Below are 21,242 nucleotides of genomic sequence, written 5' to 3'. Positions count from 1 at the left end.
CCTTTTACACAGCCAACAAGTTGCTATGATCTGGAATGCGCTGCCTGAAAGGAAGGTGGAAGCAGATTCAGTAGTAGCTTTCAAAAGGGAATTGGATAAATAATGAAGGGTAAACATTTGCTGAGCCATGGGGAATGAACAGTGGGAGTGTGACTTGTTGGCAGAGCCAGCACAGGCCTCCTTTCTGTGCTGTGTGATTCTACGAAGTTAAATTTCTTGGCCCACATCTCCATGGCAAACAATACCAGGTGGGGCTTCTCTGGATTTCCCACTTAACTTTGATGGAAGATCGGAGAAAACAGCCGCTTACACCATCTCTCTTTTGGCCAAAGCTGAAGTAGGAAACCAAGAGAAACCCTGCCAAAATTCCATACCTACCTCATTGTTCTCTTCTCAGATATTAATTTAACAAGGTATTAAATACATACACATGTCTACAAATTACTACCACAATAACTTTAAACAAATCCCCAAATTAATCCCTCCCAGGTAAATCTTCACCAAGACAACAACAATCCATAGACCTTAAACAGACACCAGGGAAAGCACGTTTCATCTTATGAATTCAAAATGAGGTTCCTTTCAATTTGTTTTCTTTGCAGACAGTTGTAGGGCTTACAGGCTGCTTAGATATTACATGCATCTGACCCACACACAAAACTCTTTTCTGTATATACCTAGCCTTCCCTTTGAATGTATCACCAGGCCCTTTGAACTCCACCTCTTCTAACAATAAAACCCCTTTCAATTTTATTGGTGACATAAACATATTGCTAGGTGTAAGATTTCACCCCCAATCTTTGAATGGTTTGTTCAACAAAATGCAAATGTACCCTTTATCTTAACTTCCTTACTGCTTAACATCTCAAAACTATACATCAAAGCACCAAGACTAGCTGGCTTTAATCCAATTAAGGCACACACACACTCACAACCACAGACACAGACCCTACTACAGGTCCAATTTAAAATAATTTCCAATAACATTATAAGACATTAATATCTACATGACACCTGACCAGTATCTTTTCCTTTTTATAGTAAGTTTCTGATTCAGGGCACAGAAGTGAACAGGAAACAAAAGTGCTTCAAATATTCTTCTTGGAAATGATACCAAAATGCTAGAATAAGTTAGAAAGCAACATCAAACTTAAAATAAAAATTAGAACTGAGACAGAATGAGATAGCTTAGAAAATCGGAATGGAAAATGTAGAGGGGAGCACTGCTGCAAGTTTAAAGCAGCCAACAGTTTAATATGTTTCATTCTATTTATGATAGTGTTGCAGACAGGAGAGGGAGAGAAAATTAACTTCTTTATCCCCTCCACGTCTGTCCGTAAGCAGAGGTGTTTTTGAATTTTTTTAAAAGTATGCTGTGGTGTATTTCCCCAAACCCTCAGTTTGCATGATTCAATTTAATATCACTCACAGCAAGCTCGCATTCTGATTAACTCGGAGGGTTAGCTTATTCACATTCAAACAGGGAGGGGGGAGTGGGTGGTGGGGGGAGGGAGAATGTTCGCAACCACCCACACACACACACACACACACACATGCAGTAAAGGGGGGGATAGAAAAGAGGAAAAACAGTAAAAGAACCATTATTAGTTCACATGATTTACAAAGTCTGAGAACAGCCCAAAGGGTGTTTCCTTTATGGCGGAGTTCAGTCCAGATGAGTTCCTGGTTGGAGACAGCAACACAAAAATCCTTGAGATGAATTATGCTGCAGCACGATGGCCTTTCTGTGCTTAGAATGCTTGGCAGGCAACGATCAGAGACTTCTAAAATAAACAGGCTTTGAGAAGTTGGGGGATGGTGACCGGCTGCTTGGTCAGCCGGGAACTACTAGAGTTCTTTCTGGTTGGTGTTAAGATCATCAGTCTGAGCTGTGAAGCTAGAAATGTAATATTAAAACGATTCAAAAGGCTAGAAGCATAGGGTCATGTGACATGCTGTTTAATGAGTTAATTGCAGTTTCACAAGTTGTTTCTGTGCCTTTGGCCAAAATCCATTGTTTTCCTTAGGAATGAAATGGTGGTTGTTAATACTTCCTCAGGTATAACGAGTTTTGATGTCTCTGTCTTTGTTACCGTCCTAGCTGAGGGAATCAGTTCATCTGTTAGTCGTCTAGTTTTGTGATTATAATGTGGCCATACAATGAGGAGTGAGATTCCACAAGAATGGAAGTGGAACTCTTTTGTTCTTGTAGTTTCTGTTGGAACCTTCCAGAACAGATAGCCAATCTTCTGAGTCATGTGATCTGTAGCAGCCATTTCGTGGTTCAGCAGAAGTCAATTATAAAATCGTACAAAAAATGAAATGTTGATACATGCAGTTTTGGATTTCTTTTCATGCCTTATTGACATAACAATAGCATGCGAAGCATTGGTTTTGTTTCTGCCAGGCTCAGTAATAAAGTTACTCCTGATATTTGATGGTTATTACCAAGAAACTTCAAAAATCTGCAAAGCAAGACTATAATTCCTGTCCAAATTCTAACCAACTGCTTCTCTCGTCTCTCTTCTTCCCTGGAATTCAAACTGGTCATCTCTGATGTCATTCTGCACCTTCCCACCCACCCTCTTTGTTGAAACTCTCCACACCACCTTCAATTCATGGACAATCAGGCTAATTGTACGAAAGTCAGAACATTGGCATGTCTTTGCCTTCTTTCTTAGTATGGTCATTATTGTCCGCAGGAAGTCATCTGGTCATTGTCCTGGTAAGTAAACATCTTTGCACAGCTTGGTAAACATTGATGTTAAGTTCCTTCCCATGTTTTTAATCAACTCTGCAGGCAGTTCATCTATTCCAGCTGCTTCTCCTGTGCTAATTTATTACTGCTCGCATCTCACTAGTGTTTTGATCCAATGAAATCGATGTCAACATTACTCTCTTCTTCTAGCTCAAAAATATGTTTGTTTTGTCAATTTTTAAAAAGCTTTTGATCGGGCTGACCAGATGACATTGGAGGAGACCGAATAAACAACTTATAAGGAATCTGTGTATAGGACAAACAGCAACAGTGAGAGTAGCGCAGGGGGAGTGGGAAACTATGTGTAATTGGAAGAGGAGTTTGACAAGGGAGTTGTTTATCCAGTCCTCTTCAATGTCTATTCGGAAGCAATAATTAAAGAAATGTTTGAAGTCCCAGGATCTGGCATTAAGATTGGGGGATGAATGATAACATCAGTTAGATTTGCTGATGACAAAGCACCTGTAACAAGTACAGAAGAAAGGTTACATGGACTAGTAGATGGACTAGTAGCAGCAGATATGAACTTTGGAATGAAAGCGAACATTACCAAAGCCAAAGTGATGCATATCTCAAAAAGACCAAGAAAGATTCATATGTTCATAGAAGGAAGAGAACTAGAACACATCCAAAAATTCAAGTATTTAGGAAGCATAATATCTGCAGATGGAAGATGCAACGAAGATGGGAGTGATGGGAAAGGCTGCATTTTGTAAGAAGAAACAGTTGATAATCAAAAAGCTGAATAAACAACCCAAGAAGTGACTTGTAATGAGTTTGATTCAGAATCTTGTTTTGTATCAATGTGAAACTTGCACCTTACGGAAAGAGGAGACCAACTTTCTAAACAGCTTTGAAATGTGTGTTTGGAGGAGGATGGAAAGGATCAGCTGGAGAGAAAAAGTAACAAATGATGAAGTGCTGAGGGAAATGAACGATCAAAGACATTCATTGAACATAATTAGGAAAAGGCAGAGAGACTGGACAGGGAACATCTTAAGAGGAAACAGACGAGTAAGAGATGTTATGGAGGGAAGATTTCAAGGAAGAAGAGGAAGGACGGGAATGTCGATGTTGGATGGCTTGAAAATTGAAGGACGCTATTGGCAAATGAAAAGGCTGGCACAAGATACTGTATGGAAAGATTATTCTGAGCCAAGGAGCTGCCTTCAGGCAGGGCACACAGGGTGATAATGACCAAAAAATAGTCAAGATTGTTTCAACATTATCGTCTGTGAATTGAACATTTCAAAATAAAAGAGTGGCTGGATTAGAGAAATCAGAATCTCTTGAGTTACTAGAAGTTTGGTGATTGGATTGGAAAAAGTCATCTCATTCTCAGATAGGTTTTGATTTACCAGTAACTGTTACTTTTTGTCGTTTAGTTCTGTGTTTCGTTATGCACTTGGCTTAAAAGAACTTCCTCAAATTTGCCAGTGGTTTGTGTTCAGAAATGAAACCAACTTTTACTACCTAAAAAAATGTGAAAAACAAGAAAGGGTTTGCAAGGCTACTGGGAGAGAGCAGGCAAGTGGGACCTTGGATAGCTCTTTTGAAGAGTTGGGTGCGATGAACTGAGAGGCCTTCTTCTGTGTGGCATGATTGTATGATAACAGGAGCAAAACTACAGTTGTAGACTGCTGCAGAGAGGCAAAGCCATAAGCAGGATGATTAAGTAGCCAACATTAAATGCTATAACAGTTTAATTGCTTCTATTAAATGATGAGTATTGTGACTCTCAGCAGATCTACATTGTATTCTGGTTCATGTATTTTAGTTGTGCTTTGGACAAAACAGGTATGGAAAACAGCAAACTTCCTCGCAGGACACAATGTGTATCTACAAAGGCATATTGTGGACAACTTACACCCACCAAGAGGAAAAAGGCTCAGTAACTTCCATCTCCGACATTACATGGAAAGACAAAGTCACCAGTGAAAGAGTCCTTTCTAGGAGGACACAGTAAGCAGGCTAGCGCTAAGCAAGAAGGCTTTGCTGGCTTGGGCATGTGCACAAGATGGAAGGTGGCTGCGTCCCCAAGGATATGCTACAACCCGTGCCAGGAGACCAGCAGGGCATCCAAAGCTCCAATTCAGGGACAATGTCAAAAGAAACATGCAGGCCTCAACATCAATCATGGCCAATGGGAAACTCAAGCTGATAATCAATGCAAATGGCAATGGCCGATGTGGGCTGGAATTTGCCACCACTGCTTGTGGTTGCAGAAGCTCCAAAGCAGCCCTACAAACAAAGTGTCAGCAGAGATCATCCCACACCACCGGCAAGAGACAACTTCATGTCTGGCACCTGTGGCCGGCTTTGCCTGTCCAGAATCGACTTGTTCAGCCATCGAAAGAAATGCAGCAGATGATCTCATGTGACCTCACCACAGTTCTGAGGCTGCATTCCCAGCATCTTTTGCAGATGGAAGGATGCCAATCAATCCATTGTATTGAAGCTGTTCCTAGATTATGTGGCTATCAATTTTAACCTAACCCAGCAGGTGAAAACCGGGGAGGAAAACACAGGTTGGTATTGATCGGAGGTAGCCCCGTTCCCTTTGCTTCTGATCTTAAGCTGAAGGATTTTGCAGGCCCCTCATGGCCCCAGTTTTATTGTAATGAGGCCCTGAGAAGGAAAATCACCTTGACACTCCCAGCAGATGAAACCAAGACTCCAACTTGTAAAGTTCAGAGGAATAGCACAATGTTCAGGACCATTCATGACTCCTCAGATACTGAAGCAGTCCATGTCCAAATGCAGCAAGACCTGGACAATATTCAGGCTTGGGCTGACAAGTGGCAAGTAACATTCATGCCACACAAGTGCCAGGCAATGACCATCTCTAACAAGAGAGAACCTAACCATCGCCCCTTGATATTCAATGGCATTACCATCACTGAATCCCCCACTATCAAGGAAGTTTCTTGTTCTGGAACCAACCAGCATGTTCTGGAACCAACCAGAGAGCCGGCTACATTAGACTTTGTATTGTGTAACATGACAGGATTAATTAATGACCTCAGAGTAAAGGCACCCCTAGGTAGCAGTGACCACAATATGATTGAATTTTACATCCAGTTTGAAAGGGAGAAGAGTGGGTCTAAGACTAATATCTTAAATTTAAATAAGGGCAGCTATGTGGGGATGAAAGTTGAGCTAGCTGAAGTGAACTGGGAAAGTAGGCTGGGAGTTGATCAATAGAGAAGCAGTGGCAAACATTTAAGGGGATATTTCAAAGTATTCAGAATGAGTACAATACTACTATAAAGAAAAAATTCTAAGGGGAGGACCCACCATCTGTGGTTAACTAGAGATGTCAAAGAAAGCATCAAACTTAAGGAAAACGCATACAACTCTGCAAAGATGAATGGCAGGACAGATGATTGGACAGAAAACGGCAGAGAATGACTGAAGGGTTAATCAGGAGAAAGGAATTAGAGTATGAGAGGAAGCTAGCTAGAAACGTAAAAACGGATAGCAAGAGTTTCTACAGATACTTAAAAAGGAAAAGAGTAAGCAAAGTGAGTGTTGGTCCTCTAGAGAGTGACAGTGCGGGGTTAATAGTAGATAATAAGGAAGTGGCGGAAGAAATGAACAAATATTTTGCTTCTGCGTTCACTGTAAGTGGATACAAAAAACATTATAGTAATAGCTGAAATCAAGTGGTGAATGTGAGAGAGGAACTTGGTGAAATTGAAATCACTAGGGAAACAATACTGAGCAAATTGATGGAGCTGCGGGCTGGCAAGTCTCCGGGTCCCAGTGGACTACATCCTAGGGTCTTAAAAGAGGTGGCTAATTTTAAAAGAGGTGTTAATTTTCCAAAATTTACTAGATTCTGGAAAGGTTCCATCAAATTGGAAAGTAGCAAATATAACCCCTCTATTCAAGAAGGGAGGAGGGCAGAAAACAGGAAACTATAGGCCAGTTAGCTTGACGTCTGTCGTGGGGATTCGATCATTAAGGAGGTTATAGCTGGGCACTTAGAAGAGCTCAAGGCAATTGGAAAGAGTCAGCATGGTTTTGTGAAAGGAAAATCATGTTTAACCAATTTGTTGGAGTTTTTTGAAGGAGTAGCATGCGCAGTGGATAAAGGGGAGCCTGTAGACATACTGTACTTGGAGTTCCAGAAGGCATGTGATAAGGTGCCACATCAAAGATTATTATGGAAAATAAAAACGCATGGTATAGGGGGTAACATATTAGCAAGAATAGAAGATTGGCTGGCTGGCAGAAAGTAGAGAGTATGCATAAATGGGTCTTTTTCTGATTGGCAAGATGTGACGAGTGGAGTCCCACAGGGGTCTGTCCTGGAGCCTCAACTTTTTACGATTTACATCAATGACTTAGATGAGGGGAGTGAAGGCATGGCAGCTAAATTTGCAGATGACATAAAGATAGGTAGGAAAGTAAGTAGTGAAGGGGGCATGAGGAGGTTGCAGATGGACATAGATAGGTTGAGTGAGTGGGCAAAGATCTGGCAAATGAAGCTTAATGTGAGCAAATGTGAATTTTTTCACTTTGGCAGGAAGAACAAAAAAGCAGAGTATTACTTAAATGGAGAACAGCTGCATAATTCTGAGGTGCAGAGGGATCTAGGTGTTCTAGTGCATGAATCACAAAATGTTAGTATGCAGGTACAGCAAGTAATTAAGATGGGTAATGGAATGCTATCCTTTATTACGAGAGGGATTGAACATAAAAGTAAGGATGTTATGCTTCAGTTATACTGGGCATTGGTGAGACCGCACCTCGAATACTATGTGCAGTTTTGTTCTCTTTATTTAAGGAAGGATGTAAATGCATTAGAGGTGGTTCAGAGGAGGTTTACTAGATTGATACCTGGAATGAGTGAGTTGTCTGATGAGGAAAGGTGGACAGACTGGGCTTGTTTCCACTGGTGTTTAGAAGAGTGAGGGGTGATTTGATTGAAGTATACAAGGTCCTGAACGGCCTTGACAAGGTGGATGTGGAAAGGATGTTTCCTCTTGTGGGTGAGTCCAGAACTAGGGGGCACTGTTTTAAAATTAGGGGTTGCCCTTTTAGGACAGAGATGAGGAGAATTTTTTCTCTCAGAGGGTTGAGCGATTTTGGAACTCTCTGCCTCAGAAGGTGGTGGAGGTGGGGTCATTAAATATTTTTAAGGCAGGGGTAGATAGATTCTTGTTAGGCAAGGGAATCAAAGGTTATCGGAGTTGGAAGACAATGTGGAAATCGAAACACAAGAAGATCAGCCATGATCTTATTGAATGGCGGAGCAGGCTTGAGGGGCCGAATGGTCCACTCATGTTCCTATTTCTTATGTTCTTATTTCTTATGAATTGAGAATTTTGACCCTGGAATCTGCTGTCAGAAATCTGGGAGAAAAGGGTAGAAGTATTTAAAAAATCTGTTTTTTGTTCCAATTGCTTTAACACTTCCATTTATTAGTTATAATGATACTTGTAATCCATTTATTATTTTTAAAATATTGTAAATGGGTGGGTTGGTGCAGTTGTAGAGGGGAGGGCAAGGTCATGTGATTAAACCTTCAGGAAAATGCCCAATTACAGTTGGTAACCCTGGATGGAATGCTCCCTAGAACCCCACAAGGAAACTCCTGGCTTCCTCTGCCACTGCCTCTAACCCTCCTCCCTCTCCCAAGTTGTTCTCAAACTCCCTTTCGTGCCATTTATCTTACAGCAGTCAGTAGCTTCTCCAATGGGAGATGAAATGAGGGCATTTAAATGAGGCCCAGTAGTTAAAGTCACCAAAGACCTTTGCCACTGCTGAGGAGGAAATGAACTCACTGGGGCATTTTCTACTGGACCCCCATTCCATTAAAACCCTCATAGAATTATCTTCAGATTGTGAAAACTGAGGATCACTGATCCAAAGGCCCAGTCCCTAATTAAATACATACTCTCCAATTCCCAAAAAGGACCAGCGGTGTGATTATTATGAACATAAGCTGTGAACTCAGCAAGTGTTTAGAGTGAGTGGGCAACATGTTGGCTACAAACATTCGAACAACATACGAACAAGGAACAGGAATAGGCCATTCAGCCCCTCTAGCCGGCTCCGCCATTTAATAAGGTCATGGCTGATCTGATAGCAACCTCAAATCTGCATCCCATCCACCACCGATAACCTATCACCCCCTTGCAAGAACCTATCCACCCCTGCAGTCCATGTGGTGTAGGTACACCCACAGTGCTGTTAGGGAAGGAGTTCCAGGATTTTGACCCAGTGATGGTGAAGGAATGGTGATATATTTCCAAGTCAGGATAGTGTGTAGCTTTGGAGGGGAACTTCCAAGTAGTGGTGTTCCCATCTATCTGCTGCCCTTGTCCTTCTAGATGGTAGTGGTTGTGGGTTTGGAAGCTGCTGTCTAAGGAGCCTTGGTGAATTCCTGCAGTGAATCTTGTAGATGGTACACATACTGCTGCTACTGTGCGTCGGTGCTGGAGGGAGTGAATGTTTGTGGATGTGGTGCCAATCAAGCGGGCTGCTTTGTCCTGGATGGTGTCAAGCTTCTTGAGTGTTATTGGAGCTGCACTCATCCAGGCAAGTGGAGAGTATTCCATCACACTCCTGACTTATGCCTTGTAGATGGTGAGTCAGGAGGTGAGTTACTCGTCACACGATTCTAAGCCTCTGACCTGCTCTTGTAGCCACAGTATTTATATGGCTAGTCCAGTTCAGTTTCTGGTCAATGGTAACCCCCAGGATGTCGATAGTGGGGGATTCAGCAATGGTAATGCCAATTAATGTCAAAGGGCAATGGTTAGATTCTCTCTTGCTGGAGATGGTCATTGCCTGGCACCTGTCACTTGTCAGCCCAAGCCTGGATATTGTCCAGGTCTTGCTACATTTGGACATGGACTGCTTCAGTATCTGAGGAATCGTGAATGGTGTTGAACATTGTGCAATCATCAGCGAACATCCCCACTTCTGACCTTATGATGGAAGGAAGGTCATTGATGAAGCAGCTGAAGATGGTTGGGCCGAGGACACTACCCTGAGGAACTCCTGCAGTGATGTCCTGGAACTGAGATGATTGACCTCCAACAACCACAACCATCTACCTTTGTGCTAGGTATGACTCCAACCAGCAGAGAGTTTCCCCCCTGATTCCAATTGACTCCAGTTTTGCTAGGGCTGCACTTGGTCAAATTCTGTCTTGATGTCAAGGGCAGTCACTCTTATCTCACCTCGGGAGTTCAGCTCTTTTGTCCATGTTTGAACCAAGGCTGTAATAAGTTCAGGAGCCGACTGGCCCTGGCGGAACCCAAACTGATTGTCAGTGAGCAGGTTATTGCTAAGCAAGTGCTGTTTGATAGCACTGTCGATGACCCCTTCCATCACTTTACTAATGATCGAGAGTTGACTAATGGAATGGTAATTGGCCGGGTTGGATTTGTCCTGCTTTTTGTATACAGGACATACCTGGGCAATTTTCCACATAGCCGGGTAGATGCCAATGTTGTAGCTGTACTGGAACAACTTGGCTAGGAGCACGGCAAGTTCTGGAGCACCGGTCTTCAGTACTATTGCCGGAATATTGTCAGGGCCCATAGCCTTTGCAGTATCCAGTGCCTTCAGCCATTTCCTAATATTATGTGGAGTGAATCGAATTGGCTGAAGACTGGCAGTTGTGATGCTGGGGACCTCCAGAGTGGGCCAAGATGGATCATCCACTCGGCACTTCTGGCTGAGGATTGTTGCAAATGCTTCAGCCTTATCTTTTGCACTGATAATCTAGGCTCCTCCATCATTGAGGATGGGGATATTTGTGGAGCCTCCTCTTCCAGTGAGTTGTTTAATTGTCCACACCATTCACGACTGGATGTGGCAGGACTGCAGAGCTTAGATCTGATCTGTTATGGGATCACTTGCCTCTGTCTATCACTTGCTGCTTATACTGTTTGACATGCAAGTAGTCCTGCGTTGTAGCTTCACCAGGTTGACGCCTCATTTTTAGGTATGCCTGGTGCTGCTCCTGGCATGCCTTCCTGCACTCTTCATTGAACCAGGGTTGATCCTCCAGCTTGATGGTAATGGTAGAGTGGGGGAATATGCCGGGCCATGAAGTTACAGATTGTGGTTGATGACAATTCTGCTGCTGGTGGTTGCCCAGTCTTGAGTTGCTAGATCTGTTCAAAATCTATCCCACTTCACACGGTGGTAGTGTCACATAACACAATGGAGGGTATCCTCAATGTGAAGAAGGGATTTCAGTTTTGCTAGGTTTGTGTGGTGGTCATGCCTATCGATACTGTCATTTTGCAAATTACTTCAATGCAAACTGGAGGGACAGCACCAATTAGGCGTTTTACATCCTTCCGGACTCAGCATTGAGTTCAACAACTTCACAACTCTGTCCTCCGTTTTGAATTTTTTACCAAGTGCCAGTCTGTATCTTGTTCTCATGTTCTTTCTTTCAGACAGTGCTGATCTTTATTCTGACATTAACACCTGCTTTAGTCTTTAATATTATCATTACCACTTCTACGCCTTACGTTCCAAGACATCTTTGTCATTTAATCTCTGCCCTCTAGCCCATCCCTGACCTCCTATTTTGCCCTACCTGCACATCCCACCTTTCTCAACAGCATAAAACCCATCACATTTCTACCTCTCTCCAGTGCCCAAGAAGAGTCAATCGGACCCTGTTTCTTTCTCCACAGCTGCTGCCAGACCTGCTGAGTTTTTCCAGCATTTTCTGTTTTAATTTCAGGTTTCCAGCATCCGCAGTATTTTGCTTTAATGTAAGGAGATATTAGAAGAAGTCTCGAGATATGAGCAAAGAGTTGGGTTTGGTGGAGGGTCTGAAATGGAGGGGGAAATGGGAGATAAGCGTGGAGGGTGGAGGGGGGGAGTGGGGTAGTATAGAGCTGAGTCAAATGAAGGCACCGTTGGTAATGATTGAGCAAAGGGGTGAGGGGGGGAAAAGCTGAAGAATCGAAGAATCCTGCTTCAGGTGGTCTTGGAACTGGAGGAAGTTATAGAAATGATGCAGGCTGTTGCTGAGTTAAATAACTGTATCATTGGCAATCTATGAGCTTCCTGATCCCAGAAGTTTGTTTTAAATTTCATCCTCCGATATGGATTGTTTTTTCGGCACCCAGGGTGTTTTTCACCTGCCTGAAAGCGATTTTGTTCAACTCACATTCTTTGCTATGCTTTTTTTGGAGTCCCATTCCCTTTTTTTCTAACTCACATTCTGTTAGGTTTTTTTTTAAACTTCCATCCTGCATTGCTTTATTTAAGTTCTCTCTCGCACACTCAGTTTAATTTAAACGCCTGTGCTCTTGCTGTGTTTCTTCCTCATTGAAATCCGGCTCACCATTCTGGATTATGAGATTGTTTTGGCAAGTCCTGCTCCAGTGTGTTGTTTAAGGCTCATTAACAGATCCATTTGACACATTTATTGCCAAGTGTGACAAATGGTGTGGATTTCCCAGCATGTCTTTTGGCTCCAAAAATTCCAATACTGTAAAATATGTTGACTCCTTCAGCTTTTACATCCCGGTTTTAATTTCTTTATCAAGTTACAGATGCCATCAGTTTTGGATCTTCTATTTAGTGACTTGTTCTGCTATAAACTCCTTCCATTCCTTTACTTCATCTTTAATAACTGCTGTTCTTATGACCAGGCGAGGAGGGGTTTGGAACGGTCCCTCTCTTTACCCACTCCCCATTTGATTATAACAGAAGTTTTGAATTTAAGAAGTTGTTGTTGTGTATCTCCAACTTAGTGAGCACTTGACTGTGTGAGGATCTGTGTAAAGAAATGAGGCAGACGGGTTTTCTTCAGTTAAACAGGGAAAGGGTTAGTTTTATTGTGCTCAAATGCACTCAGGTAAAAACATTAAAGATACCGAAATATAAAAACTTTTAGCAACAGCGCGCGTGACCCAAACATGCAAAAGAAGAAACAAGGTACAGGATAACGGAGGTTAGCTTTGACCAAAATAAGACTCAACAAGAAAAGGCAAATAAATAGACAGTTCATGGTTTGTAATTCCTGATGCTGTAGTTTGCAGCTGAGGCAGTTCTTCAAGCTTTGGTGTTTGGTTTTCCCCTTGGAGAGACTGCAGTGGAGTTTGTAGTCTTCTGGTAGGAAATTCACTGTTTGCTGCCCACAGTCTGATAGAAAGGAAGCAGGGTCCAAACTTAGCTGAGACGAAGAGAGAGAGAGAGAGAGAGAGCAACTGCTCGCCCCAGGGGCTGAATCTTCCGGTCGGTGTGCAGGGCAGGCCCGACATGCCGGTGCGTAAAATGGTGCGCAATGACGTTGGGCGTGCGCCCCGATGTCATCGCGCATCACCTCGATATTTCGTTCGCGCACTGGAGGCAGCTGCTCACCCACTGAAATGTCAACAGCCTATTAAGGCCATTAAGAAACTAATTAAACTAGTTAACAACGCTGCCCCATTGAACCTTAAAGTTGACGGGGCAGGCGAAGAGCCCAATGGGCCTTTGTGTCTTTCAGGAAACCTCATCCACGGGCGGGACGAGGTTTCCTGAAGCTTTTATAAAATGAATAAATAAACTTTCCAAACTTCACAGCCATGTCCCAGCTCGTGTGACACAGTCACATGAGGGGACATATTTAAATAAATTTTTACTTCATTTATTTCAATGTTCCATAATCTATTCAATCTCCCCGAGGCAGCTCCGTGCCTCAGGGAGATTGCTGCGCTCTTTCGCAAAAGAGCACAGGCCCTGACTCTCCCTCCTCCACCCGCCCGCACAGGTAGTGGTGAGCACTACCAGCCGCGTGTTATGCTGGGTGGGCCATAATTGGCCCCTACACCCCCGCCCAGCCCACCCAGCCCACCCGCCATAGGAAAAATTCTCCCCTAGCAGCTCGTATGATCTCTGCCCCAATCCCACATTGAAGCCTCCAAACAAAAGGTTGTATCACATGACCTCTCTCCTTGTAAATTTATATTCCAAAAGGACAGCTGGTTAACTCATGTCTGTAGCTTCTCTTTGGCTATTGTGTGTTACAGCCAAGGTGATGAATTTTTAATGTCTAGACAATTAACTTTGGATAGTTCATTCTTCCCAGATTGAATCCATTTGATATGGTAGGAAGAAAAATCAACCCCTCCAGGTTAGCCATTGTCCCAAGTGGGCTTCTCGTAGACACTCTGTCTCCATGAAGTGGAAGTTGACTACATAGGACAGGATTTTTAGTTTGGCAGACGCGCTCGATCGGCTGGGGAATGGACCGAAATGCCCAGCGCTGCTCATGTGGGGGCGGGAGGAGGGTGGGCACTGATGTAAGCTCCTCGGGGAGCTGAAGAATTTAAAAGCAATCAATAAAGATTTTAAAATCCAGAAAAAAATGTCCACGCATCAGAATCGGATGCCTGAACATAGATGATGAAAACTCTGTCCAAACATTTTCTTTTATTTAATAACAGAAACCTTATCCCGCCCTTGGGTGAGGTTCCATCAAAAATGTAAAGTCCGCCTGGCAGTACCGCCCTTCTGCCAACCGTAAGGTTGGACAGACCACAAAAAAATCGGGGACAATTGGAACCTAATGGGCTTAATTCCCCTCTTAATTATTGGCAGGTGCGCTTCTGACTTTCACACGCGCCCGCCGACCGAAATATTGTGCGAGCTCACCCGACGTCATCACGAGCTGTTTTATGCTTGAGCGGGACAGGCACACACCCATAAACCTAGCTACAAATTCTGTCCAGAGTGATGCAAATTGGCAGCCATTTTAAGTCAATATCTTTGTGTTTCAGTGAAATGTGCTCTTATTTCAAAAAAATTAATATGTGAAACCAGCTGAGATATCCAATATTCCATATAGTATTTCATCGTGATACTAGTCTCTCCTTATGCTCCAATCTCTGCTATCCCACACTATTAGCATGATCCATCTTCTCATTCTTCATGACCCCGATTAACTTCTCCCAAATGCCCTCATATATATTTGCTCACGTTCAATCCTCTGCCATCCCCCTGCCAATACCATCCCCTCGAAACTAATCACCCCACATCATTCACTCCATCCCCACCAAATATTCACTAACCCAAGATTTCTCTCTACCCCTTCTTTGTTGTGCTAAAAGTTACAACTGTAACTCCATTAAACTTTCTTTCCAATTGTTACTATTCTGTAAATCCGTACTTTCCCAACCTGCCAAACTATTCCCACACCTTCCCAAATCCTTAAAGCATGTTAACCTCCTCCCATAAACTCATTTCCAGAAGAAATACTATAGCAGGAAGAAGGTGGGGTAGTGGTAATTCTGCTGGATTAGTAATCTAGATCCCAGGCTAATGCTCTGGAGACAGGGGTTTAAATCCCACCAGAGCATCTGATGGAATTTGAATTCAATTAATAAATCTAGAATATAAAGCTAGTCAGTAATTGTGACCATGGCAACTATCATCAATTGTCATAAAAACCCATCTGGCTCACTAATGTCTGTCAGGGAAGGAAAATTTGCTGTCCTTATCTGGTCTGGTCTACATGTGACTCCAGACCCACAGCAATGTGGTTGACTCTTAACTACCCTCTGAAATGGATTTAGTAAGCCACTCAGTTCAAGGGCAATTAGGGATGGGCAACAATTGCTGGCATTAAAGAAAAAAAGTAATTTTGTTTTCTCAACTTCTTACCATCCCCTCTAAACTACCTTTGATGTAGTTCACACTGATCAGATCTGCACTGTGCCCAGCAGGAAGATCTCTGATAGCCTCATGCTATTCAGCGATACAATGGTGGACACCTGCCTCTTCAGCCTGGACCAGGAGAAGGCCTTTGACAGAATGTCGCACACCTACATGGTGGATGTGCTCTCCAAAATGGGGTTTGGGGAGGGAACCCACAATTGGATCCAACTGCTCTACACAAACATCAGTAGCACAGTTTCAGTCAATGGGTGGGAAATGGAAAGCTTCTTGATCAAATCCGGAGTCAGGCAATTTTACCCTCTCTCCTTTGTCTTGTTCACGTGTTGCATTGAAGCCTTTGCTGAGGCTGTTGTATATTCTTTCTAGGCTGATACACACACAGCTGAAGGAAGCTGTAGAGGGGGAACACAGATCTTTAATGGAAATTTCTCCTTTTAGCTGCTCACTGTACAGAATAACTAAAGTGGCTGCTGAATCACATATTCCATCACTTCCTGTGGTGATATATTTAAATCAGCATACTTTACATATTAGCAAACACCCTATTACAACATCCCTCTTTCCTTGTACAAAAAAGTCAATATAGTCTAACCTGAACATTACACAATGAGTAACCCACATGGAACATAATAATTGGCAACTATTCCGCTGTTTAACATGGAATATTAAACTTGTAACAAGAACATTTGGAATTTTCACTGTCGCTGGGTCAAAACCCTGGAACTCCCTCCCTAAATGCACTGTGGGTCCACAGGGACTGCAGCGGTTCAAGAAGGCAGCTCACCACCACCTTCTCAAGGGCAACTAGGGATGGGCAATAAATGCTGGCCCAGCCAGCGAGGCCCACATCCCGTGAATGAATAAATAAAGAGAAAAAAACTACTTTTGGAGGTGTTGCCTGTGCTTTGTAGTCTTGGAAGAATATTGGTTGCCGGCTGACTCGAGCAGATCTTGTAACTACAACATACAGGCGTGACTTCCGACTGTCTATTCCTTCACTCTGAGGATTGCATTCAGGCTGACTGTGTACAGTTGTCGCTGTGTTCAGTGTGTTGGCCCTGGCTGAGGCACTGAGGCCATCGAACTAGCCAGACAGACATCCTGCTGTAACTCGCTGCATTCATGTTGCCCAATTTCTGTGCTCCTCCTCCACCACCTGGCCTCACATAACTTGCAACTCCTTTACTGGGTCTCTTGTCGATTGCCAGTGGGGACAGATCAATGACTATGTGATGCAAGCCCCAAACAATCCCTGCTGAAATTGCAGCCAGGATCCAATGTACATCAGCAGCTGCCCAGCAATAAGTTCAAACTGGCCTGTTTGCACTAGTCAGCTCCAGATCAACTCAGGCCCCTAGCTCTAGTGATATTTCATTTGCTGTGGAGACAACACCTAATTTAGCAAGAGAATAATGACCTAGTAAAACATTCATAGAATCATAGGGGTGCATTTTGCTGCCCCCCCCCGCCACAAAGATGGGGGGAATGGAGGGGGTGGGGATGGCAGGTAGAGCTGGTGGGTGCTGGGGGAGGAGGGGGTCGGGATGACAGGTAGGGTCAGTGGGTCTGGGGGGGGTGGATGGGCTCGGGAAGGCTGGTAGGCCCGGTGGAGGGGGTGGGTTGGAGGAGGGGGTCGGGATGAAGGGCAGGGCTGCTGGGGGTGGGGTGGGGTGTGGGGGGGGATGTAGAATTCCACACCCATTGCCTGCCTGCCCCATCCTCCCCTGCAGGTATTTTATTGCCCACTGAAGGGCCTCCTCCCACCACCGCTGAGAATTTAACCTTGACAGGGGGAGGCTGGTGCCACGTGTCTAGGTGTGGCTGGGCTGGGTGATGGGGGCAGGGGGATGCCTGTATTTTTCAGAGGTCCCCCCAAGGTTTAGACCCACTGCATTTTCCTTACCCCCACCCTGTTGACCCTAGCCCCTCAAACCCCCAGCGGGTTCTACCAAGTTTGTTCAAGTTCCAATGACATCTTCTCTTCAGGACTTCCTGCAGTTCCAGCAGTGACCACTGCTCCAGGTGGTGCTTCTGGGTCAAGAGAGCTGGCAGCTGTTTGATTGGCCAGCAGCTCTTGGAGATGAGCTTCACCTCAGACAGGTAGTGAAGGCCCATCTGAAGCTAATTAATGGTCCCATGCCCGTAAAGTGGCTTTGGGGTGAGCTGGCCATGTGCGGGCGGGTTCACCATCGACTTTTATGCTGGTGGCCGAGGATCCTGTCCCCCACTTAATATTCAGCCCGTAGAATGATGGAAGGTTACAGCACAGAAGGAGGCCATTCAGCCTACAGTGTCCTTGCCAGCTCTCTGCAAGAGGGCTTATTCCCTCCCCCCTCACTGCCCTTTCTCCAATGCCTTGCAAATTTTTCATCTTCAGACAACAATCCAATCCCTTTTTGAAAGCCATGATTTTATCTGCCTCTATGACACTCATAGGCAGAACATTCTAGATCTAACCACTTGCTGTGTGAGAACTTTTTTCCTCTTGTTGCCCCTGGTTCTTTTGCCAATTACCTTAAATCTCCGTCCCCTGGTTCTCTACCTTTCTGCCAATGGGAAAAAATGATTTCTGTCCATTCTCTGCAAACCCTCATGATTTTTGAATGACCCCCTCTATCAAATCTGCTCTCAACCTTCCCTTCGCAAAAGGAGAACATTCCTAGCTTCTCTAGTTTCTCCACATAACTGAAGCCCCTCAACCCCTGGAACCATTCTCATTCATCTTTTCTGCATTCTCTCTAATGCCTTCACATCCTTTCTAAAGTGTGGTGTGCAGAACTGGACGCAATACTCCATTTAGGGCAGAACCAAATTTTATAGAAGGTTTAACATAATCCTGTGCCCCTATTCATAAAGCCCAGGATCTCGCCTATCTTTTCTCAAACTGGCTTCCTCCTTCACCAATTCCTATCCTTATAAAACACTGTCACTCCTTCATTCCTGCGGATTAATTGAAAATTACTGGGTAAGAAAAGTGCCAGTTAGCAATTTAGAAGCAGCAAAAGCAGCTGGAACTTGACTTTTTTGTATTCAGTGTGAAAACAGAATCGAACACAAATCTTCAACATATTCCGAGGTAACTTTGCCTTGTATATTGGTTAATTAAACTTGCTGAGGGTATAACAAATGATACTTTTCACGGCAAAGTTGGCAAGATGTCATCTTTATATCTTATAACGTGGTCTAGATGGTTACAATTTTCGATATCCATTTCTTTTAATTATGTTTATCTCAGAACTCAAGAACAACCAGCAAAAAATTGACAATATAAAAGCAGCGTAAATTCCTGAAGCTCCACCATTATACAAGGTAGAAGGGAAGTTCCGAATAGAATTTCTGAACTGAAACATGATTATTTTTGTAACACTGGTGACTGTTGAGATAGGTGATAAAGTCAAAAAGCTGCCAGTTAGTTAATTTTTTTGAGTTTACATATGTCTTGGCCCCCACAATAAAACCTATCCCGAAACAGTTAGACAGATAAACTGATACCCATATTACACGCAGAGTTTTGCTTATTTGACTGTGGCACTTAAGAAAGACAAAATGGAACACTAATTATTTTCCAGAGACCAATTGAAAAAAGGCTCACTCACTGCCTCTAAGATGATCTCTCAATGCTAATTACCTAAATATAACGGAGATGTGCAGTAGTCACTCAGTTCCACATTGTAGAGTGCCCACCACTCATAACAACAAAGCCCCCAGACCCATGAGCAACATTATGGGAGGTCGCTGGTAGAATAAATAAAATTATGTATTTACAGCACATTAGTTTTAAATGCATCCATATAAGAAATCCAATAGGATCACTCATAAGACTGGAGTAGCCATAGCAGTGACGTCAGGTGCATTTGTCTTTGGGACTCTTTGATGTGTTTATTCAGCAGTGTTTTTTGTAAATGAAGTGCCTGCGAATCGTGCCCACTAACAAAAGAAGCCATTCTGCACATGTGCACAAAATGCATGCAGAATGGCTTGAGAGACACAGACGTCAATGGGAGGTCAGACTCTTGGAGGAAATGTCTAGAAGCAAAATATATCATTTAACATTCCTAAAAAATACAACATTTGCTTTTGCGATTTTCGGAACTGACCGGTGCCTGGCACAGTTAATTTGCAGCAATAAAGTTACGCAGTAAAGTTGCACAGACAAAGGATGGTATTCAGGCTTTACTGTACATTCCATTTCTAACAAAGCAGACAGTGTCTAATCTGACACTTGAAAAATATGAGGTTAAAAGTATATGAGATTCTGCTATAGAGGAGAGAGATGGAGTGTGAGCACGTGTACCACTGCTCTGATAGTTGAAACAAGGCTATCTCTATCTTCAGCTATCTGTGATTTAATTGCCTAATTGTCATGCACAGTTTTCCTCAAAGTGATGAAAAGACATACTGTCCCTTGTAATAAATAACAAAATTGCTTTTATTTTAACAAATTGGAATTTGAGATAAATTGTAACTGACTGGAGAAAATTTGCACCAATAATGTTTCTACATAGAAACAGAAGATAACTATGATAGCCAGAGTTGTGAAGTTTCCTTTTTTTTTAAAAAAAAAAGAAATACTGCAAGGTCTTGAATGAAACTAGTTTCCACTAAAAGTTCTGGCTGACAGGAGAGTGGTTGTTGCTATGAGATACAGGAAATGCAGCTTTGAGCTTCTCCTTTTCTGCCTGAATGGCAACAGTTAGTTGTTGAAGGAACAGGGCAGCGCAGAGTAACGACACCTCAAGGGACGCTCAATCTTCCTGACTGTTTCATTGCAAAAACCTCCCCAGGGAACTTTTTTCCAGTGGATGAAACATGGAGAGAAGAAAGAGAAGCTTTACTTTTGGTGCATATGGGGGGTAAGTGCTGGTTCTTTTTCTGGGAGGCAAATACTCTACAGCTGATGGGAAATTGAATCTACCAAATACCCAAAAAGCCAGCAAAATCCTATTGGATTCAATTGCTATCCGATGTTCATTTTAGACCCTGTGTCCTTTGTATTTTATTAATTGCCAAGAGATGTTATTCTGAAAGATTTTACAAGGAATCATTTATGTTAGATGAGTTACTTTCATTTTGAAACATCCAAAGTTTGACTGGAGTCTTGCTGCAGGCAAACGGTGAACTTTATTCCATCTGGCACTTTTGTTCTGACACAAAGACCTTAGTGTTTACCACAGGCAAAATGCATGTGACATGTTCCGGAATAAATCGGTTAAATTAATAAATTAGGCATCAACTCCTGAAATGAGACAAAACCCTATGTTTGCTTAAAATGAATCAAAAATCACTATGTTTTCATTCATCCGATGTTATTTCAGTTCCTACAGTTGAAGGAATTAAAGCCAGCAGAGTCTTATAATAACCAGAGTGTTCAGGGGCTGAACAAATCAGCAAAGAACAATTCAAATTCCTCTTTTCCCAGCACTATAATTTGCTGCAGCTCCCTGCGTTAGGGAGGGGATTGGGAAGAATCTGCCAGGATTAGTGTCCCTGATTTTCATCCAGTGACCGCTACTAGGAAGTGTGTATTTGTGTGAGGGGTGCGGGTGCGTTCATGTGTAAGCAGGATTAATTGGAGATGTTATTTGTCTCCTTCCCTTTGTTAATGTATTTAATAATGAATATTGTGCAGGTTTGCACCTCTACAGTGATCACTTAGATTAGGAAACAGCAACAGGCGGTTTTCTGTAGAACCTTTTCTTTCTTTATTCTTTCATGGGATTTGGGCATCGCTAGCAAGGCGAAGGCATTTGTTGCCCATCCCTAATTGCCCTTGAACTGAGTGGCTTGCCACTCTATTACAGAGGCCGGAATTATCTGAGCCGTCGGCGCCGGG

At 43.2% G+C, this 21,242-nt stretch overlaps 1 protein-coding gene across 3 annotated transcripts in view; it reads left to right on the top strand.

Moving 5' to 3' along the window:
* Positions 1-21,242, top strand: part of LOC144690357 (rap1 GTPase-activating protein 1-like) — a 573,401-nt gene that overhangs the window by 152,137 nt on the left and 400,022 nt on the right. The window contains exon 1 of one of the 3 annotated variants that reach the window (XM_078557772.1): positions 20,117-20,262. The exons of 1 other annotated variant lie outside the window; for it this stretch is intronic. In XM_078557772.1, the coding sequence (XP_078413898.1) occupies positions 20,219-20,262 (44 nt within the window). In that variant the 5' untranslated portion in view covers positions 20,117-20,218. Of the gene's footprint in view, positions 1-20,116; positions 20,263-21,242 lie in introns of those variants that run through there. One more of the 3 variants, XM_078557759.1, reaches the window with a different exon arrangement.

Source organism: Cetorhinus maximus, chromosome 15, assembly GCF_964194155.1.
Source record: "Cetorhinus maximus chromosome 15, sCetMax3.hap1.1, whole genome shotgun sequence".
NCBI classification, from domain to species: domain Eukaryota; kingdom Metazoa; phylum Chordata; class Chondrichthyes; order Lamniformes; family Cetorhinidae; genus Cetorhinus; species Cetorhinus maximus.
This window is presented reverse-complemented; position numbering and strand designations above follow the sequence as displayed.